The sequence below is a fragment of the Gossypium hirsutum genome, chromosome A10 (assembly GCF_007990345.1).
Source record: "Gossypium hirsutum isolate 1008001.06 chromosome A10, Gossypium_hirsutum_v2.1, whole genome shotgun sequence".
Classification (NCBI taxonomy): Eukaryota; Viridiplantae; Streptophyta; class Magnoliopsida; order Malvales; family Malvaceae; genus Gossypium; species Gossypium hirsutum.
Genome location: NC_053433.1, coordinates 6,251,467 through 6,273,464, shown reverse-complemented (window position 1 = coordinate 6,273,464; position 21,998 = coordinate 6,251,467). Strand labels below are relative to the sequence as shown.

At 35.8% G+C, this 21,998-nt stretch overlaps 1 protein-coding gene across 4 annotated transcripts in view; it reads left to right on the top strand.

Annotated features, from left to right (window-relative positions):
- The first annotated feature begins 452 nt into the window (after positions 1–452).
- LOC107897422 (midasin) overlaps positions 453–21,998 on the top strand; it is a 33,385-nt gene continuing 11,839 nt past the window's right edge. For 2 of the 4 annotated variants that reach the window (XM_041079699.1, XM_041079696.1), the window contains exons 1-45: positions 459–884; positions 1,342–1,658; positions 2,252–2,336; positions 2,759–3,033; positions 3,152–3,355; positions 3,466–3,635; positions 4,504–4,613; positions 4,699–4,818; positions 5,265–5,343; positions 6,051–6,173; positions 6,252–6,351; positions 6,424–6,520; positions 6,619–6,753; positions 6,839–6,895; positions 6,975–7,151; positions 7,284–7,409; positions 7,496–9,256; positions 10,047–10,087; positions 10,178–10,373; positions 10,457–10,561; positions 10,659–10,964; positions 11,232–11,425; positions 11,503–11,557; positions 12,056–12,200; positions 12,490–12,563; positions 13,772–13,916; positions 14,361–14,459; positions 14,643–14,743; positions 14,833–14,922; positions 15,000–15,065; positions 15,231–15,395; positions 15,489–15,696; positions 15,810–16,684; positions 16,779–18,290; positions 18,420–18,597; positions 18,693–18,758; positions 19,412–19,494; positions 19,610–19,855; positions 19,980–20,118; positions 20,193–20,278; positions 20,354–20,439; positions 20,848–20,989; positions 21,068–21,154; positions 21,315–21,438; positions 21,517–21,671. In XM_041079699.1, the coding sequence (XP_040935633.1) occupies positions 780–884; positions 1,342–1,658; positions 2,252–2,336; positions 2,759–3,033; positions 3,152–3,355; positions 3,466–3,635; positions 4,504–4,613; positions 4,699–4,818; positions 5,265–5,343; positions 6,051–6,173; positions 6,252–6,351; positions 6,424–6,520; positions 6,619–6,753; positions 6,839–6,895; positions 6,975–7,151; positions 7,284–7,409; positions 7,496–9,256; positions 10,047–10,087; positions 10,178–10,373; positions 10,457–10,561; positions 10,659–10,964; positions 11,232–11,425; positions 11,503–11,557; positions 12,056–12,200; positions 12,490–12,563; positions 13,772–13,916; positions 14,361–14,459; positions 14,643–14,743; positions 14,833–14,922; positions 15,000–15,065; positions 15,231–15,395; positions 15,489–15,696; positions 15,810–16,684; positions 16,779–18,290; positions 18,420–18,597; positions 18,693–18,758; positions 19,412–19,494; positions 19,610–19,855; positions 19,980–20,118; positions 20,193–20,278; positions 20,354–20,439; positions 20,848–20,989; positions 21,068–21,154; positions 21,315–21,438; positions 21,517–21,671 (9,810 nt within the window). In that variant the 5' untranslated portion in view covers positions 459–779. Of the gene's footprint in view, positions 885–1,341; positions 1,659–2,251; positions 2,337–2,758; positions 3,034–3,151; positions 3,356–3,465; positions 3,636–4,503; positions 4,614–4,698; positions 4,819–5,264; positions 5,344–6,050; positions 6,174–6,251; positions 6,352–6,423; positions 6,521–6,618; positions 6,754–6,838; positions 6,896–6,974; positions 7,152–7,283; positions 7,410–7,495; positions 9,257–10,046; positions 10,088–10,177; positions 10,374–10,456; positions 10,562–10,658; positions 10,965–11,231; positions 11,426–11,502; positions 11,558–12,055; positions 12,201–12,489; positions 12,564–13,771; positions 13,917–14,360; positions 14,460–14,642; positions 14,744–14,832; positions 14,923–14,999; positions 15,066–15,230; positions 15,396–15,488; positions 15,697–15,809; positions 16,685–16,778; positions 18,291–18,419; positions 18,598–18,692; positions 18,759–19,411; positions 19,495–19,609; positions 19,856–19,979; positions 20,119–20,192; positions 20,279–20,353; positions 20,440–20,847; positions 20,990–21,067; positions 21,155–21,314; positions 21,439–21,516; positions 21,672–21,998 lie in introns of all 4 variants that reach the window. The other 2 variants (XM_041079697.1, XM_041079698.1) reach the window with 2 other exon arrangements.

Genomic DNA, 21,998 nt, shown 5'->3' with positions numbered 1-21,998 from the left:
AGATTTGCCAATATAGTTAATATTTTTATCAAAATATCTAATATTTTACCAACATATCTATTGATTTGCTAATATTTTTATAAATTTACCAAAATATCTAATATTTTAACAAAATAACTAAAATTTTGAATTTATCAAAATATTTAAGACTTTATCAATATACTTCTATCAATTTATTTATTAAAATATCTAAGACTTTATCCATATATCTATTAAATTATCAATATTTATATGAATTTATTAAAGTATATAGCATTTTATCAAAAAATCTGACAAATTATACATTTTATCAAAAATTTTAAAACTAACCCATTTGCAATTGTTTTCAACCCACTTATGAACTTTTCCTAAGCTTTTTACGGAGTAGAACCTCCGAAAAATTGAAGCATACGAAAAAATCTACCACCGAACTTACCACCTTATATAAGCCAAAAGAAACAAATATTAAAAGTTACGTAGAAACGGCGCTTCTTCTCAAATATATAAATGGAAAAGCGCTTCGTTTTGAAAAACCCTAAACCCTGAAAGAAAGGACAGAACTTCAAGTAGCTCAAGAAAGAGGTAGCAAAGCAAGGAAGAAATGAACTAAAAATACATTTGATTTTCCTTTTCCTTTTACTCTTAATTTTTTTTCTTTTAAAGTGATTTTGCAGGTTAAAACGCAAAGAAAACTGGCGTTGCTTCCGAGCCGTGCATATCTTTTTCTGGATTAAAAAGCTGCGTTTTTTTTTATAATTAATATATAGTTTGTTTGTTTATTTTTTTGTCTTGAGGGAGAAATGTCTATGGACGGGAGTTTTAGTCTTGAATTGTCACTTCAGAGGTTTCTTGCTCGCTGCCCTAAGGTTGGGCTTGTTCGGCGCTTCCAGTCCCTTGTGGAAAAGGTATTTATTCTTCCTACAGGTTTTGCTTGGCCTTTTCCTTGTTTGTTTTATTTTGTTGGGGGATGATCAATTTGTGGAGAATAGGAAAGGAAGGCAAAGAACGGAAAAAGAAAATTATTTATCCTTTTAAGAATTTAGGGTGTTGAATGCTAATGTTGAGTCCAGCGGTTCATCATGAATCATTTTTCTTTTCACTTCTTCTTTTCCCAAATTGATTTCATTCTTTTTGTTAGTTTTTTGTGGCGGGGGCGATTTTTTCATATTGATAAACGAGGAAAGATGAAAACTATTTAGTGCATTGCACAATTTATTTTAGCCGTTAAAATTCAAAATTTAATAGTTATTGGCTTCAATATTCTCAAATTATGTGATTTTGTATTATTTTTATTGCTATTTTGAATAGTTGGTTTAAATTTAAACAATTATCTATTTTGAATTTGGTTGGAACTTGGGACAGGGATGCCTGGTGACTGAAGAAGAAGTAGTGAGTTCTCTGGCAGAGTTACTTCTCCACCCTAAGTACACAATTCCATTGATTGGGTGCTTTCGCCCAATAGCACGAAGAGTGGTGGACAAAGCTGTGACTTTGCTACGGCTTGTGCCTAGTTTGAGGTCAAATTTAGGTGCTAGTGTTGCTGAATCAGGATATCTTGATGATGATGAAGTTATTAATGTTATTGAGTTCCATATTCAACATGGGAGGGGTTTGGATCTTCATGAGCTTGCTTGCCTAGCTTTCTGCCGTGCCCTTGATTTGGCTCCTTTTTTGTTGGGGTAAATTTATGTTATTGCATCATTTTTCTCTGTTCTAGGCCTGTTCAGAAAATAACTTTGGGCGGGTTACATTTGTATCTAAATCTAATCTAGCTGTATATTTCTACATAACCCGAAGACAATTTTTCTTTTTTAATTTTAAGTTTAGTTAATTCTGAAGAGGATGGCCTACTTTATACCACTTCACCTTGTAAATTCCTGATTGCCACTGATGATGAATAAACTTTTTCACCTTTATACTTCTTATAGGTGAGCATGCCAAATTATGGGATGGTTGTTTGTCTTTTCTTGTATTTTTGCTTGGTGTAAATGCAATAATTTGAAAGCGAACATCTTAATTAAGCTTTATGTTAGAAATTGGCTGTTATGCCTTGAGTTGTTAATAGGTGATTGTTTGAATCATTTGGCTGTATTTCATTCTAGAAACTCTGCTAGGACAGCTGAATTTGATGTTCCTTCATTCATGCTTTAAATGGATGCTGTCTGAGTTTTCACATGGATATAAATTCATTTTTTATGCTATATACATCATTACACGATTTATTTGTAGCAACATTTGAAAGTAAGTTGGTCTTTTCTTTTCTCTGGACCAGGTCTGCATTAAATTACTTCAAATTTGCTCCTCCTCCTTTTGAGCGCATTTTGATGAAAGGGAGTGATTTTGAGCTATCTGCAGAGGTATATTTGGCCTTAATTTATTTCTCATAGTCAGAACTAGAACAAGTTTTCTTTTGTTCAACATATCTAGCTAAGATATCGTAAATACAACATTCATGGTCAGATGTCTGGCAACTTTGTGTTGATTATAAGGCATAACCAAATTGTTGGATGTGGAGATAAGTTGTGGTCAGGGGTTATGCTTTGATCAATATTTTTGACAGCATTATATTTACATCCATTTTACGTGGTGAATCTGCTTAAGGGCAGAGGTGTTCTCTAAGTTAATTCAGTATCCAGTAAAGAAATCTTTTAGTTATGATATCCTACTCAATAATACTCTTTTTTTGCTGTCTTTCTTATATCATGCTAGAAGATTAGAAGTTAACTATTTTGTTCTGCTTCCCATTCATTACATGCTTTGTCTTTTTTACTTAAATCAGGTTATTACTCATTACTTGCATGTTGTGCGGACATCTTATCGCCTTCTGGTTGCGGAAACCAATGTTTTCTCTAAATATTGGGATTGGTCATGTTTCTTGGACTTCGTAAGGGAGGTTGTAAATCTTGATCAAGGCAGTGATATCAGCTTTCAAAAGGATATCTCTGACATAAGATGGTGTGGCATACGGATACTATCTGTAATCTTAAATATGAATGACAAGGCAGTCTCAAAGTTTGGTGTTGGGGCCGAAGAAGCACATTCTTGTTTTCTGCGGTATGTTTTTCTTCATAACAAATTGCTTATAATAGACAGCTTACACAGCTTCTGTTTTATAATGGACAGAGGTTTCATATTTTGCGTTTTTGTTGAATCTTGTCTCGACTCCTTTCAGATGGGAGGAATTCTGCCAAGATATAGCTATTGAGAAAGCTGGTGCATATTTTGGAACCTTTGAACACAATAAGTTGGATTCTGAAAATATAGAACTTAGTTTCAGCCAAGAAAACTACCAGCAATCTTGTGGCCTTTGTTCTTTTACATCATCAGAATTTCATGAAAATGAGCCACCTTTAAGAAATCAGAGGCTGGTGGAGTGGTATGTGAAATTGGCCTGAAACTGTTGTTTTATTTTGCCGTTATATTGAACTCATGGGCTCACGGTTGTTTGTGGCTTTAGTGTTTTGCTGACTTCATTTTGTGATTCAGGGATGATAAGTCAGCTGGAATACCTTTTGTCACGACTTCTAGATCAAAGCGAAGTTTTGAGATGGTGCTCTTGGCAGTCAGTCAAAAATGGCCTGTTCTTCTGTATGGCCCTGCAGGTGCTGGGAAATCTGCCCTTATTAGCAAGATGGCCTCTGATAGTGGGAACCATGGTATTCTATTTTTAATAATTCTTTATTATTATTCTTATCTTTATGCATATTTATAACCATACTACCGTTTGATAGCAGCTCAGAGAATACCTACCATTTAGTCACTTTTAAAGATACATACTTACCTATTTTCATTATGTTGTCAACAAGGCTAGTAACATGGAGGAGTAATGGTCAAAATTACGTTTTTCGCTTCTTATTATATTGGGGTATTAATTATCTTGGATAAAATGTTATTCTGTAGGAGTATTCAGTACCTTGATAGAACTTAGGTAATATTTCATCAGTTTATTTAAACAGGTGCTCTGATTTTATTGGTTACACAGAAAGCTAAGGGTTCTTATAAGGACCTTAAGGCAGGTCTTACCCAATTATATTTGCTGCCTAATTGTACTATGGTCAAACCCTAGTTTAGTATGGCTTCACATTGTATGAATAGAATTATAATTATTTCTGGAACTCTCATGAAGTTGTTCTTCACTATGGCTTTTGTGCTTATGTTTGTTTTCTACTAAACATAGGCAATTATAAAAAATAAATCCTAAAAACTCGTAAGCCATAAATAAAACAATAATAATGTTAAGGACCTGCCTCTAGAGATTTCAAGAAAATTCGGAGATCCTGATTTTCTATCTTATCTTTAGCCTTTAAATTGCATATAACTCAAATACAGGTGCCAGTTCCTAACTTTAATAATTTGGAAACTAATAATAATAACTCTTAATATGGGTGGTCCGAAACTGGTCAAATATCCCGTGGATGTCCTTACACAACTTGATGCTTAAGTTCGTATGCAGTCTGTTCTTTCTCTCTTGTCTGCTTGCTCATTTATGTTTATTTCTTGTTCATGGTATGTTTCTGTCTGTAGTTCTTTCTATTCACATGGATGATCAAATTGATGGAAAAACATTGGTTGGGAGTTATGTTTGTACTGAGCAACCTGGTGAATTTAGATGGCAGCCTGGATCACTTACTCAGGTTTGTAATGAGTTTTATTGTTTTTCTTACTTTTGCTCCCGATCTTCTGGGTCTGGCTTATTTTTCAAATTCTACTTTCCCTCAGGCTGTTCTGAATGGATTTTGGGTTGTATTTGAGGATATTGACAAAGCACCATCAGATGTGCTATCTATTATATTACCGTTGTTGGAAGGTTCAAGCTTATTTATAACTGGTTTCGGGGAGGTATGTGACTCTGTCCTAAAATTTCATGATGAAATTAGTGTTGTTCCCGTTTGACCTTGTAGCTGCAGGGATGAAAAGTTCTCTTTGAACTGTTATAGCGTTTTAATTGGATTAACCTGGTTAATTGTATGAATGTTAATCAGGCCTTGATTAGGCTGTTTGCTGTTTTGAATTTTTCTTTGTTGAAGCTGAACTCGAGTCCAAATGAAGTCCTGTTTCTATGCAGCTTCTACTTGATTGAAAAAGTCTTGCTTTTCTTTTCTTAAATCACTCTCCTTGTTACCAGTTAGTGTAATTTTCTCATGTCTAATTTTGAGGAACGTACTTATAACTTATTTCATCTTGTTCTACATCAATAGCAACTCTTGTGACAGACAGAACAAATAGAGAAAATGGCTTGATCCCTCGGTTAATGTTTTTAGAAACCAACAGAGCTTCTTGTGCAGGAAATTAGGGTGGCCGAGAGCTTCCGTTTATTTTCAACTATTTCTACTTCCAAAAGTGATATCTCTCACGGAATAGAAGGTCTGTTAATGCTTTCTTATTCTCCATTCTAAAACTTGCTGGTTGATTTTTTCGTTTTTTTCCTTTTTACTGTTTATTTTTCTGAGTGAACTTCAATTTCTCAGTTGTTTATGTGCTGAGCTCTGTGTTCCGTTGGAGTGTTGCTCCTTGGTTACTTTTACCAGTTTTCTAAGGGTACCTGACATTATCTCTGGAGAGATCTTTGTAGTTTGATCTTGGTTAAAGTTGAAGGAATACTTCTAGTATTCAATCTTCTAAAACCAGGTGCTTCATTGTGTATTTTGTGTTTTCATGGTTTCTTTTTCTCCTTTTCTTGTTACAATATGCTGCTGGAGAGACATCTGTAATTCTTATCCTTGGTAAAGGCTCAATTCCATAAGTTTCTTGGTCATAGTTAAAGGGCCCATTGGTGTACACGCCTTCTGAAACAAACTCTTTGATCCTATCTTGCAATCAGTTGTTAAAAACAAATCTGGAGGTCACAATCTCAATATAAAGCTTGTAAAGAAAAAATCGAATTCAAGTGATTATAATAGTGACTCTCTCATAATAATTTATGTTAGAAATAACTTGACAATCCTAGAAATATAAGCATTTGTGATGAATTTGGTGTATTGTATAATGAAATTTTCTTTACTGTATCTTTTACAGGCTGTTAGGCTTCATGTACTTTTAGTTATGGTTTCCATTGCAATTTTTGGTGGCAGGTGGGAATTTGAATGGAGTCCTGTGGAGGAAAGTGATGATTGAGCCACCAAGTAATCTTGACTTAGAAAAGATAGTAACAGCATGGTATCCAAATTTGGAGCCTCTTGCTAAAAAGCTTGTAGGTAGGTCCAACCATGCCTCAAGAAGCTCTGTTGTTGGGCTATGTTGTTTGTTGGCTACTAATTGTGCTTTTGCTTCAGAAACTTTTGAAGGGGTTAACTTCGTCTATCTACACCAATCTGTGGACTTCAATCCTGGAAAATCTGTTTCCTTAAGTTCACTCAGCAAGTTCTCATTGAGGTAAGAGGTCACTAATGATTCTGTATTGTGATGGCAGCAGCTAGATTAAACTTTCCTGGCACTTGATGACAGGGATCTACTCAAGTTGTGCAAGAGAATTGCTGGATTGGGTTATAGTTTTTCGTCTGATGTTCTGCCAGCCTCTGAACGCTCTTGGATTTATCAGGAGGTATGATTTTTGCTTAGTATTTTATATATATACTTCTGATTTTGTTATTGGTATAGTCTACATGTTGTTCTTAGTGAGTTAATTTTTCGTTCTTATAGGCTGTGGAAGTTTTTGCTAGCTTTTCAACATCAGTTAGAAACAGGCTGGCTATAATGAAAGAGATTGCAAAGAAGTGGGCGGTTTCAACTTATCAGGCAGAAACTTTGTATCCTCACGATGAACCTATAATTAAGGTGCCTATTATCTTAGGTTGTTGTGAGATACGTCATATGAGTATTAGATGACAATTTGGTTCGCATACTGAGAGTTTAATTGCAGGATTTGCTTTCTGAACTTAGGATTGGACGAGTCACTCTTCAACGAACTGAAGCAACTGTGAGTAGCAAGCTTTTTGGATTGTGTTATTTTGACTTTGATTATCTTTTGCTTCTTTTTGATGTTGTGATTCTTGCAGTTATATGATGAAAAGAGACCTTTTGTCAAGATTCGTAGTTCTTTGCATATACTTGAGAGAATAGCTTGCTCTGTTAAGTACAATGAGCCTGTTCTATTGGTTGGTGAAACTGGCACAGGCAAGACTACACTTGTGCAGAATCTGGCTATGAGGCTAGGGCAGAAACTTACTGTTCTGGTATGCTGGTTGATCATCTCTCTATCTATCACACAGGCAGATTCATATACATGGGGCTGTGAATAATAGATTGGCATTTGCAGATAGCACACTTATGTCATTATGCTTTTTTTTTTTCTTTTTTCCCCCCAGAACTTAAGTCAGCAAAGTGATGTTGCTGATCTATTAGGAGGATTCAAGCCTATGGATGCTCGGTCTATTTGCATTCCCCTATACAATGAATTTAAATTTCTTTTTTCAAGGGCATTTTCCTTGAAGGTATTCTTAGTTTTACTAATTTGTTTCCTTCTGTTGTAAATTATGTTGGGATGTAACTTCTACCCCTGTTTGCTTTGAATATGTAGGGAAACGATGAATATTTTGCTCGTTTGCAAGAGCTTTTGTGCAGTAAGAATTGGGAGAAGTTACTTCGTAAACTTAAGAATGGTGTTAATTTATTCAAAAAGTTAATCGAACAAGAGAGGTCTGGCTCAGCAAGAAAGCGGAAAAAACCTTTAGATGTGGAAAAGAAAGTAAAAGCTTGGGAGGATTTTTCTGCTAGACTTGAAACTGCCCACAGGCAGATTGCTTCTTCTGGGATGGTGTTCTCCTTTGTAGAAGGTGTCTTTGTGACTGCGCTTAGAAATGGTCAGTGGGTTTTGCTTGATGAGGTGAATTTGGCTCCTCCTGAGATTTTGCAGAGAGTTATTGGCGTTCTTGAAGGTGAGAATGGGTCACTTTGTTTAGCTGAAAGAGGTGATGTCAGTAATATTAACAGGCATCCTAATTTTCGTATATTTGCTTGCATGAATCCTGCAACTGATGCTGGGAAGCGGGATTTGCCATATGCTTTACGGAGTAGATTTACAGAATACTTTGTTGATGATATATTGGATGACCAAGATTTGGACATATTTATTCAAAAATTTTTGGGTGACAGTGGATCAGGTAGTGATCTAGTAGAAAGAATTAGGTGTCTTTATAAAGTAGCCAAGAAGGATTCTGAGGAAAGGCTGCAAGATGGGGCTAATCAAAAGCCACAATACAGTTTAAGGTCTCTGTACAGGGCTCTAGAATTTACAAGGAAAGCAGAGAGAAAATTTGGGTTTCAGAATGCAATTTATGATGGTTTCTATATGTTTTTTGTTAGTTTATTGGATAGGCCAAGTGCGAAGAAAATGAAGGAAAGGATTTTGCACTATCTGTTAAGAGGAAGTAAACCTTCTTATGTACCTTTTCATCAGTACATAATGATTAAAGAAAACTCCAGTTCTAATGAATTCTTGAAGAACTATATGCTGACTGAGACTATTAAGAAGCATCTAAGGAACTTGTCACGTGCTGTTTTTATTAAAAGATATCCTGTACTTTTACAAGGTCCAACTTCTAGTGGGAAGACTAGCCTTGTTCAGTATCTTGCTACCATCACTGGTCATGAATTTGTTAGGATAAACAATCATGAACACACTGATCTGCAGGAGTATTTAGGTACTTACATAACTGATGCCCATGGGAAGCTTGTATTTCAGGAGGGTGTGTTGGTTAAAGCAGTTCGAAATGGTTACTGGATTGTTTTAGATGAGTTAAATTTGGCTCCAACTGATGTTCTAGAGGCACTAAACCGGTTGCTTGATGATAACAGGGAGCTCTTTGTGCCTGAACTACGTGAAACAATTCGAGCACATCCAAATTTCATGCTTTTTGCGACTCAAAATCCACCTACTTTCTATGGTGGGCGTAAAATGCTTTCTCGAGCATTTCGCAATCGGTTTGTGGAGATTCATGTTGATGAAATACCAGAAGATGAATTGAGCACAATTTTGAAGCAAAGGTGTCAGATACCTGAAAGCTATGCCAAGAAAATGGTTGAGGTTATGAAGGAGTTGCAGCTGCATCGCCAAAGCAGCAAAGTATTTGCTGGAAAACATGGATTTATAACTCCAAGGGACTTGTTCCGTTGGGCTGATCGCTTCAGAATTTCTGGGATATCTTATGAAGATTTGGCGAGGGATGGATATCACCTTTTGGCTGAGAGGCTACGGGTTGAGGATGAGAAACGCGTAGTTCAAGAAGTTTTGGAGAAACATCTCCGTGTCAAACTTGTCAAAGATGACTTATACAAATCGGTATCTTGTCTTCTTGATCTAGATAATTTGCATAAAGTTTGATATTATTTTATTTATTTATTTATTTGTTTTACATTGCTGTTTTCATGCTCTTTTCATGGATTTACCATTTATGGACTACATGCTAGTTTGGGATTTCATGTTGATGCATAATGGGTACAGATATGCAGTTACATTGTATGTGTGACCTATCAAGCATTTTGAGGGAGATTTATTGTTTGTTAATTTTGTGTGTTTTGCATGCAGTTGACGTGTGCATTACATTCCCAATTTTTTTTTTTTAAATGTGCTTGGCCAATTCACAATTTGTCATTTTCTATATGCTGCTCTTGAAATTCTTGATGGCTGAACATTACCTCTTATTGTTACTACTGTTCATAGTTTTTTTTTCTCTTTAATTTGTTGATTTATGCTGGAAGTTACTGTTTATCTTTCTTTTTGAATATCCACCATGAATCATTTCAACCAGATCCAGTAAATCTGGTTAAATAGATCAGTATGCACTGGTAAAATGTAAAATTTTTTTAATGCATTTAGTCTGGCTATAATAACTAGAGTCTATGGGTTTGCAAGGTTAGTGCTTGCTAACTTGTATAAAGATTATCATACCTGACGAAGCATTTTTCTTTCAAGCATTTGCACCTGAGAATTTCTTTATGGGTTTCTGTGTCTCCATTTCTGTTTTATTTGCAGTAATGGGAATAATACCTTGATTGGGTCAATAATTCTCTGCTTGCTGTTTAAAAGGTTCTAGCATCTAATTCACATTTTGCTGTTCTTTTTCTTCTAGGAGTTGCTTGGTGAGGAGCCTGTTCCGGAGAGTTTTGGGAAGTAAGGACTGATAACCTGTTTTATTTGATCTTGGTTCTGCTAATTTCTGTTCAATTTCATTTTAATTCTAAAGGATCTCATTCATTGCAGTGTTATCTTAACTACAAGCATGAGAAGATTATACTTCCTCGTTAGACGTTGCTATAAGTTCCGTGAGCCAGTGCTCCTTGTTGGTGAAACTGGTGGTGGGAAGACTACAGTGTGCCAGTTACTGAGTATTGCCTTGGGGTTAAATTTACACATTTTGAATTGTCACCAGTATACTGAAACGTCTGATTTTCTTGGGGTTTGTTTGCTTTCTTTCTCACAAGCCATTGTTATAGTTGGAAATTTAAATTCCCTTCGAGATTCTAATGCAATGTTTAACAGGGTTTCTATCCAATTCGAGATAGATCTAGGTTGTCCTCAGAATACAAACATGTGATTGAACGATTGAAGCCATTGAAGGCCCTTATTAATTTTCCTGAAGAGTTGGTTAGTTTGTCTTGGTTGGAAATAGTCTGTGGGTTTCTTAGCTTATTTTTATTTCCTGTAAGATAATGACAAGCTTCTCAAATATGTTCGGGTGCAGGATATTTCTTCAGATATTAATCATGCTTCATCAACCCTTAATCAGCTGAATGTAGTTAGCAGAAAATACAGACAAGGGCTTCTTTCAAATTCTGTTGTTACTTTGCAAGATATTGATAGTTTAGAGGAGGTTAAACAGGAGCTTGATCAGCTTAATCGTAAATGGCAGACAATTTTTATGTGGCAAGATGGGCCTCTTGTTCAGTCTATGAAGTCTGGTGACTTATTTCTTGTTGATGAAATTTCTTTGGCTGATGATAGTGTGCTGGAAAGGTTGAATAGTGTGTTGGAGCCCGAAAGGAAACTGGTAAACGATTCTTGTTTGAAGATTTTGGGCTTTGCAGTGTATTTCAAGTCAGCTAGTTAAAAAATATTAGATATCCTGGTGCTTTTATACTTCTGCATGTTGAGTTGAACTGTTCTCCAGCTGGTATTGCCATTTCATAGAATAGTTTAGGCAGGGTGTTTCTAAATATCTGATTATATGATATTTTCTTTTAGCTATTTGCTTGGAGTATATTGTTCTTTAGTTGCAACTTCCACCCTTACAACTTGTTTTGTATTTTCTGTGCAGTCTTTGGCTGAGAAAGGAGGAAACGTCCTAGAGAATATTACAGCTCATGAAAACTTCTTAGTTGTTGCAACTATGAATCCTGGTGGTGACTATGGTAAAAAGGAATTATCTCCTGCCCTTCGTAATAGGTTTACTGAGATATGGGTTCCATCTGTCAACGATTTGATCGAGCTTAAGAGTATTGCTTTGAATAGGTATGGAAGCTTTCAAGAAAAGATGTTGTCGACTAAGATCATTGAAATGTTGTAATAATATTTTATTTATATTGCAGATTATCCCGCTTTGAACTGTCGTATATTGTTAACCCTATGGTCAACTTCTACGAGGTATGCTCTGATATAATTCTTTATTTTTGGCTTCTGACCATGCCTATAGATAACTATAACGCAATTAACTTCGCAAGGTTGAAGTATCTTTCCCATGTTTTTTCATCATAAAGCTTGGAGAATTATCTCTCTGATTAATTATGATATTCAGAAATCCCCTTCCTCACACTTTCTAACTTATAATGCTTTGCCTTACCGTTCATCCATTCTGTGTGTTGGGGCTGGCTTACCCTTATCATGCTTGTGATATTAGAATATGTTCTTTTTAAGTTGCTCTTTTCCTTGTTCTCTTCTTTTATGCTGACTCCTCTTTTTTCCTTTTGAGACTGCCACTGGATATGATCGTAGTATTTCTTTGTCCTATGGAATTTAGTTTTTCCTTATTTCAATTTTAATCATCTTGGCTGGTGGTGGTCCAAAAAAAAAAAATTACATTGTGTTTGATATGTGCTGAATCAATCTAATTCACTGATCTAATTCATTTCTTGTACCTTACAGTGGTTTAATCAATTGCAAATTGGGAGGTTCCTTACTGTCAGAGATCTTCTATCTTGGATAGCATTTGTTAATATGTCTAAATTGGGACCAGAGCATGCGTTTATTCATGGCGCCTTCCTTGTTTTGCTTGATGGATTGAGTTTAGGTATACACTTCCAGTAACAATTAGTTATTGTAATTCCTTCTTCTGCTTGATGCGCAGAATGTGACATGAATTTGTTGTTAGTACTGAAACAGACAACTTCGCACAAAATGCTTTTTCTATTTAGATTATGACTAGCCTTTGTGGTAAACATTGACCTACTCTTAGCATTTGTTTTCCTGTATTTTCTTAGTTGTTTTGACACTTTGTTAATCCTGTTATATGTCTTCTATGTTACCAATGATCCTTGTCATTATATTTGCCTCTTATTATTCTTTATTTTTATTTTCAGGGACTGGTCTTTCTAAAAAGGATTGTTGTAAATTGAGGGAAAGATGCTTGTCTTTTCTTTTAGAGCTGTTACAGGTAATGTGGTCTTCTTCTTCTTATTGTTTTTTGTTGTTAAAGAAGCGTACCAATGATTTATGGTTAGTTTGTAAGCTTTTATGGTTCTCAACCACAACTAACAATGGTAGTGGCTGGCTTTAGCACTACCAAATTCAGTTAGCTTGGCATTAAAGTTCGTTAAATAAACTGAAACTCAGGCATCTTTAGCTTGGCATTAAAGTTCATTAAATGAACTGAAACTCAGGCATCTTTTCTTGTTAACTCTTCATAAGTACTTAATACCAGTGTTTATTGGATTTTACTAACCTGTCCTTTTGTTTATTTCTTAAAGCTATTACCTTGAATCATTGCAAGAGAAACAAGTTTACATGTATTCCCTTCTAATGACTGTTGCATATGTCATGACTTAAATTACTGGTGCAGGAAAGCTTCTTACCATTTGAAATTTGAGTTTGAGGGGTTTTTGGTTATGTGGGATATGTGTTTGATTGGATTCAGATTTCCAGTTAATGTAAAGGGGTTGTGTATCTGCTGAACTAGAATAAAGCTTGTCTACTAAGGTTTTATGGTGGGTTAAGGCTTGAAGTTAGAGAGATTGAGGGGATTATGGCTATGTTAGAATGTGGGTTGATTGTATTGAGAATTGCAATTAATGGAAAAGGGTGCATGTATCAACAGAAGTAGAATAAAGCTTGCCATCTGTGTGTTCCTTTTCCATGACGTATCTGGAAGTGCACTTGGGGTAATGAGAGAAAGCATGTACATGATAAAGAAAAAGGAACAAAAATTGAATCACAAATTCTGCAAAAATTCTCTATATGTCAAGCCTTAATTAAAAGTTAGCTCTTCTGAAGAAGAGAAGAAATACTTTCTCTAGTTATATTGTAAAATACAAGCAAGTTTAGTAGAAGTATTGCATCTATAATAGGAGCTGTGTCTGAATGGTAAGGAAAATGATAGAATTGTGTTTTTCTCACTTTTCATGTCAAATTGATGCCAATTGTTTTTCCCAATAGTTTGTTGAATTATACATTCCATAATTTATGATGTTACTTTTTCCCAATAGTCTGTATGTTCAGAAGGGATTATACATTTCATATTTTATGCTGTTATATTTCTTGCTTTGCTTTCTGATATTCATTGGTTGCTCAAAAGCTGTTGTTTAATGTTTGTTTTTAACTTTAGTTTCCTAGTGATTAATGGTGCTTGGACTTCTTGTTCTGCAGCTGGACGATAAGAATTTGTTGTACTCAAAACTGTCAAAAATGGAGAACTATGGTTGGGGTGATATAGGAGCACCTACAGAAGTTAACACAGATAGCATGCTACACAATGATGTCTTTGGTATTGATCCCTTTTATATTGAAAAAGGTGATTACTTATTCAATCTAAATAGTGCAGCATTTTAGTTATAATTTGTTGTTTCTTTTTCTCTCTTCTTTCAAGTTAATCGAAAACATTGTACTTGTACCGAATGCTTTTTTTTAATTCTGGAAGTCCAAATTTAGAATGGGTTCTGTGACATTATGGCTGTTGTAATTGTGCTTGTTCTAAACTCAGTTAAGGAAATTGAGGGTAGCAACAAAACAATGGCTTAGGTTGGAGATAAAACTTCAGTATACTAGACCTTATTATGTAGTCGAGTTTTGTCAGACTCTTTTTTTCCATGATTTGAGTACCGAAGCTACGTATTGAGGACTGGAAAAAAGAATAATCTTGGACTCATTTTCAATATGCAATTGTATTACACAAAACTGTTTGGCCTTTTATCCTTACCCTAGTGTCAACGGGTTACACAACTTTTTGTGTGTCTAGGTTCTGAAAAGGTTGAAGCAGGGGGATTTGAGTTTTTGGCACCTACTACACGGAAAAATGCTTTACGAATGTTGAGGGCCATGCAACTTTCAAAGCCAGGTATGTCACTATAAGTTGCATGCTAGGTTTCCTAGATTTGTTTTCTGTAAGGTACCTGCATCAACACCTATGTCTGATACATATTCAGACACACCCCTATTCAACACATTAGTTGGCTGTTGTTATTTTGATTTCAATGATATCTTCTTACTTATCTGTTAAAATTGTTCCTATACTTCTCAGTTCTATTGGAAGGTAGTCCAGGTGTTGGGAAGACAAGTTTGATAGTTGCATTAGGAAAATTTTCGGGGCATAAAGTAGTTCGCATAAACTTATCTGAGCAGGTTGGTAGTTTTTCCATTATTATTTTAAATGTTTTTAATTCTTACTCTTATGGTGTATTCGGGTAGATCTAATTGGGCATCTGGTGCAGACTGACATGATGGATTTGCTGGGGTCTGACTTGCCTGTCGAGAGTGATGAAGGAATGAAGTTTGCTTGGTCTGATGGAATTTTATTGCAGGTAATACAGCTTTGAGGTTTAAAGCTTTTTTATTTTTATTATACGTGGAAGTACTCAATATCTCTCTGTCTGTGTAGGCTTTGAAGGAGGGTTGTTGGGTTTTGCTGGATGAACTTAATCTTGCTCCACAATCTGTCTTAGAGGTATGGTTGCCAAGCTTTGTTACAGTAGAGTTGTTTATTTAAATAGCCAGCTCCTGCAAGTCCTTTCAGGCGAAAGAAAGCTGTTAATTTTATATTTCATGTCCAAAATTAATTAAAATAAACAGTAAAAGTATGTCAATTAAGCGCACTATCATTGTTCATTAGGGTTTAAATGCAATATTGGATCATCGAGCTGAGGTTTTTATTCCAGAACTTGGTCGTACTTTTAGTTGCCCGGTATCCTTCCGAGTTTTCGCTTGTCAGAATCCTTCTTCTCAAGGTGGTGGGAGGAAGGGGCTACCGAGGTCTTTTCTTAATCGTTTCACTAAGGTTTGTTCATCTGCTTCCACTGATCCTAAAGTACACTTAAGAATACCTGGTTGATGAATGATGATCTGACCATGTAACATTCTGCCATTTCAGGTATATATTGATGAGTTAGTTGAGGAGGACTACCTTTTCATCTGCAGCTCACTTTATCCATCAATTCCATGCCCGGTACTTTCAAATTTGATCTCATTTAATAAACGGTTACATGAGGATACCATGTTGCATCACAAGTTTGCTCAGAATGGATCACCTTGGGAGTTTAATCTGCGTGACGTGCTTCGGTCATGCCAGATCCTACAAGGTGTAATTTGTATTATGTTTTCTTTTAATAGCTAATTTTCAACTGGTGTTTACTGAGGGGTTTTGTTTTTAACAAAAAAGCGCTTACTGAGGTCTCATGATAAATAATATTAGGTACACCAGTTGGTAGCTTCATCAATCTTATCTATGTTCAAAGAATGCGTACTGCAGCTGATCGCAGACAAGTTATGCAGCTGTATGAACAGGTTTTTGGGGTTAAACCATCTATAAATCCTTTCCCAAGAGTGCAGCTAAATCCTGATTACTTGATTGTTGGGAGTGCTGCTATTAAAAGAAAATTTTCACAGCCATTGAGTAATTCTAGTCAGCTGAAAGTTCTGCCCAGTGTTCGTTGCAATTTAGAAGCTGCTGCACATTGTGTACAGCGAGGATGGTTGTGTATCTTGATTGGCCCACCATCATCTGGAAAAACTTCATTGATAAGGTTGCTGGCTGAGCTTACTGGCAATGTACTACATGAATTAAATCTGTCATCAGCAACTGACATTTCTGAACTGCTTGGATGTTTTGAGCAATATAATGCCCTTCGTGATTTTCGCTTGGTTGTTGCTCAAGTTGGTCGTTTTGTTAATGAGTATAGCAGTATGTTATTGGAGACCTCCATGAAGACATTCTTACATGACAGAAAGGATTTAATTGCCAGATGGCTTGCTTTTTTTTCTGATGTTAATTCTGACTTGGTGCCAAGTTCTTTTTTGTGCTCTGAGGTTTCGGATGGCTTTTACAAGTCTCTTTCTTCATTGATTGAAATTATTGAACAGCTGAAGTCCGATTTAGAAAAAAATGTTTTGCCTATTTCATGGGCAAGAGAGGATCTGGAAAGAACCATGAAAACCATATTGAAATTGCAAGAGCACATGAAAAGGCCGTCTTCTGTTAAGTTTGAATGGGTTACAGGATTATTGATAAAGGCTATAGAGAATGGAGAATGGATTGTTCTTGAGAATGCAAATCTTTGTAATCCTACGGTATGCAGATTTTGTCATATGATCTAAAATCTTGTAATATTTTTGTTACTGTCTTGTTCATTAACTAATAGGTTTTCTGGGTTTTTTCTGTCAGGTTCTTGATAGAATAAACTCTTTGGTGGAACCAGATGGAACAATTACTGTAAATGAGTGTGGGTTTGTTGATGGAAAACCTGTTGTTCTCCGCCCACACTCTAATTTTCGGATGTTTCTCACCGTAAACCCAAGCTTCGGTGAAGTATCTCGAGCGATGCGAAACAGAGGTGTTGAAATATTCATGATGGATCCGTATTGGATTTTTGAGGAAGGAAGTGGATATAATTCTGAGGAGCTAGAAATGAAAGATGTGCAGAGATTTCTTGTTCTTGCAGGCATTCCTGGCGTTAAGTTAGTTGACTCAATGGCGAAAGCACATGCCTATGCTAGGATTGAAGGTTTATGTCTTAATGTACGCATCACTTATCTTGAGCTTGCACGGTGGGTTCAATTATTTCAGCACCTTCTCATGAATGGTAATCAGGTGCTATGGAGCCTCCAAATAAGTTGGGAGCATACCTATCTTTCATCTTTTGGCGAGGCTGAAGGGATTAACATTGTCAATCATGCGAAGAATGCTTATTTGTCGGTGACTGAATTGCATGCATCCAATTCATCACTGGAGTCTTCTCTTTGTTTACCTGGAGGGTGGCCAATACCGTTAACTTTGAGAGATTTTACATGGTATTCAAAAGGGGCCTTGGTCAAGCAGAATTGCTCATATTTGGAGTTCTTGGGAGCACACTATGCATCACATGAACTTGCAATTGGTATCTGTCCTGTTGAGGACATGTTACATAGGTTTGGATGCAAGCAAACATATCTATTGAACTCTAAGATGTTACATAGGATTCTCTATCCTCATGTTTCTAAAAGATTGACTTCAGATTCTGATGACAAAAAGGAATTTAACTTAAATGTTGTAGATAAGATGATGTTGTTCGCTGCAAACTGGGTAATTGAACAGGCAACAGAAGATGATTTTCAGCTGTATCTTCAGTGGTTTAGCTGGTTTAGTTTTCAATTGGAGCCATATGGTCAGTTTTTCGAATCTTTTTTAACTTCACTTGAACAGGAAAGGAGGCATCCGATTTGGACCTATATAATTCACTGTCGTCAAGAGCTTATATTACTTAATCAAGTAAATACGAACTTGCATCCAACCGCTATGCTTTCTCTGGAATTATTTAATTTAACTTCATCAGACCATTTGTCAAATTCATCAAGTAAGCTCCTGTATGACGCTGTTCGCTGTGTGGGCCTACTCAGACTTAGTTATCAACAATGGAATGCTGAAAGTAGGCATAAATACACAGATGAGTCACATTGTTTCATACCTTTTCTGGAAGCTCTTCGCAGTTTGGAGGAGGAAGTCTTAAGAATGCTTGTTGGGTCTACTTCTTTTGATTTGTTATATGATTTTTACACCAATCTCCTTGAAGATCATATACTGTTTTGGGAAGCTCTTATCTCATGGCAGCTTGAGGGCTTGCTGGTATCTGGGCGTTCATTATTAAAAGATGCTGAAAAGCTGAAGGAATTTTGCCCTACTGCAGTTAAGAATATGCTGGTTAGCCTCCTGAACAGTCATCTTGCAACTTTTCACATATTTATTATTTCATTATTTAATTATAGAATTGCTACTTTATTACCTTTGATGTAATTGAGGGGTAAATTATTTTGGCAACGTGCTGCATAGGAAACTAAGAATCTTGCTGAACCTTTATCGTTGCGATTCGATTGGGAGAGATCACTGCTATGGGTTCATGGGGGCCACCCAATACTGCCCCCATCTCCCAAATTGTATTATCAACAGCGTCAGCTTTTACAGTTTTGTGAGCTAGTTTGGCCAACAAAGGGAAAATTATGCACGAAGGGTATTGCTTCCTATGCTGGTATCTTTGTGGAAATTCTTTTTCTTGCTTTATCATGACTTGGGTTTGTGATTTGTTGGACTTATCTGATATTGCAGCAAACGAGATTCCTATTGAGATTGTTGTGTCTGTTGATCCTGAACTTCGCTTCATTGCATTGGAAGGTAGAGTTGGAAAACTTTTCAACACACACAGAGTTTTCCTTCATTTTAATATTCCTTCTGTTGTTGCTTGTTGCATGGAGATAGGTTTTTGAGTTGTCTAGTATTGTTAAAGCTGTACCTGCTAACATCATGCTTTTCTAAATAAGAACTTCAGTACCTTAAGATAGTATTTTTATGTTGTTTGTGGTGTCCATTAATGTTGGATACTTCATAGCCATTCTAGTTATGCAATCCCTTTATCTTAGGGTTTAGCTTCTGCATTTTCTTGGAGTCAAACTACAATTACTTGTTCACTGATGACTCTTGCTATGAATCTTATCTAATAGGCTAAGTCATGAGTCTTTAAGGCTTTGGTTAGTAAGATGCAGTGGTGATTTCATTTTTCTAGTCAGTTGAAACAAACCATACCTGATTGATAAGTCTTACAAAAAATTCTACCACAGACATAAATCCTTATTTCTCTAATTTAGTTGTGCTGTTGTAGTGACTGTGAGCCCTACATAGGCATACTTGCCCAATTGTGTCCTCTGTTACTTTGCATGTGTAATCAGCATATTGTGTCAATGTGGAATTTGTGTTTTGTCTTGCTCCTTCAGCACTTAAAAGTTTATATCTTCATCCATCTCAATTTTTCTTTTGTCTTCTTTCTTTAGGCATTTGCATGTCATCCTTTATTATGGGTAAACGTGATGAAGATGAAATCCATGTTTTTCATCAAATGGGGGAGGTGTATCAGGTTGTTTCCTGTTCACGTATTATTTTTGTTTCTTTATTATTCAGGCCCTTTTTTTTTATTTTAATCATTTGGCATTACTATCTGACACTTGTGGATTTGAACTTACTGTATCCAGATGCTTTTGAAACGGTTTGAACATGAGAAATGCAAATTGTTGAGCAAATATGGGACTGGTGAAGCTATTTTTGGGGCAAACTCTACTACATGTGATTTTGGTTCTGAAATGTTGTGTTCAAGGTCTGGTTTTGACAGTTGGCTGGATATACATCCGATAGTTGACTGTGCTAGTTGTTTCCTAGATATGGAGCTACTTCAAGAGCTATCATTGCTCATGTTTGTTGATAGTGGGGACCTACAACGAGTAAGTGGACAACTTTTTTCTTCATACTACATTTTTTCCTTGAATGGTAATTTTTTCCTGCTTTACCATTTTATTTAAAGAGCATGAAGAGGCACACCTAACTTCTGGTCTTCCTTAATGGCAGAAGGGTTTAGTTGATCTGTCTAGCCTTTTGGAATCTAACATTAAACATTCCCTGACTTATTCAACAAGGCCTCCGCAATCTTTTGTACCACATCAAAAGCTGTTATGGTTAATTGATGCATGGACATCAGTGGATGCAGGTCAGTATGGTTTTGTCTACATCTGTCTGTTTTTCTTATCAGGAAGCTTAATGCTCTCTATCCTTATATTATAGTGCATGCAAAAGTTTCTAGTTTTATACTAGAGATGTGGTTTTGGTGGCATTCATTCCTGTGGAGCCAGTTCACTGATCCTGTCATGGTATGTTCATCAGAAAGCTCTGTGCTTTTATTTCATGGATGCCTTTCAAAATTCATGATTTGCTTCTTATTCCAGAATTTCTCAGTAATTGATGGTTATGATGTTCCGCTACCAAATGCACTTTTTCAGCCTGTGAGAACAGCTAGCGTTGCCAAAATATTGTAAGATAACTAATTTCACTCTCAACCTGTTTAGAATCTTTATAATATGCATAGAATGTTGCCTGGAAAATTTAATTCTGTTGTAGAGATTTCATTCAACTTACAACATTTCAGTGTAAAATATAAAGTGGATGGGAAATTCTCTCTTCTCTTAACTGTTTGCTCCTGTCCTCTCATTGTTTATGATTTCCATTATGATTTGAGGCTATATTCTGTGTTTAGATGTTTTTGACTGTTATTGTGGTATTTTGCGTAGCTAAACTTCCTTTTTAAACTAATCTGGCAAGTAGGATTCCATTTATCAGCAAATTACTATCAGCTTACTTTCCATAGGTTTAGATTCAAAAGTAATCTCGAAGATTATGTTATTTTGACTTCCGTTCTCACGTTTTTTCCATTTTATTTTAGGCAAAGTACACATGATATCAAGGACTTTTCTGTGCTTTCTATGAAGCTTAAGGTTTCTTCATGTGTTCTCTCGCAAATTTCTTCCCCAAGGACGGATACATATAACTTTCTTTTCTCTGCTGCTCGCTCTCTTTTCCAACAGGTAGCTTACTTTTGTTTTATTATTCATTTCCTTTGATCTCAACGTGAATGCTCAAATCTTGATGTCATTATGTTCCAGATTATTTATTCACATAAAAAATCATTTGATGCTGAGAAGTTTGCTGCCATCAAGTCTATTCTCTGTTCATCTTCAGACAGTGTGACGGTATGATTTACTTAGGCATGTTACAGATGTGGGAAACTTCTGTGCTGTTTTGAAAAATTTTAAGCATGTTACAGATTTTAACTTTTTTTCTTAGGCACTTCCTATTCATTAAATGTATCATAAATTTCCATTTCTGAGCGCCGTCTTCTTTTATTGACAGGAAAAAAGTATAGAGCTTGTAAGCTTGCTTATTGCATCATCAAGTCATCAATGTCTGCAGTCGTTGATCCCTTTACACATTGATCCACTGCTCAAAGGACTATATCTTAATGGCTCATCTACTGGTGACTATTCATTGTTGTCTTTCGAGTTCAATTCTGAAAGTAGTCATTTTGGATTAACATTGACATCCTTTCTTATAGAATCATACTGGGATCTTGGTATTGCTTGGATGCATATTGGAGGATTACGTTTTGAACTCTTGCTTAGATGTGATAGTATGGATCCTGCCAAAAAATATTCATGGAAATTGTCCCATTTAGAAGAAAAGATTGTTTCTTCTAAACTTGAGATGAAGGTAGGTATCTTGATCTATCTTTGAAAGGTTATGCGGTATTTAGTTCTGTTTCAACTTGTTAGCTCTCACAAGTGATGTTGGATCACAATAACATGTTCAAATATGAACTATGGTATCATGATTAAGATTTATTTATGTGTAAACACGTCTATTGATCAGTTTAGGCATCATAAAGCAATGAAACATTTTAAATACTATCTTTTTCCTGGGTTGGATGCCTACATTTTCATTTAAGAATGTCCCGAAAGGCCAAACCTAATGATCTTTTCTTTCTGGATACCTAAAACTCTCAACTTTTGATATTCCTTGTTGATTTCTTTTAGTTTT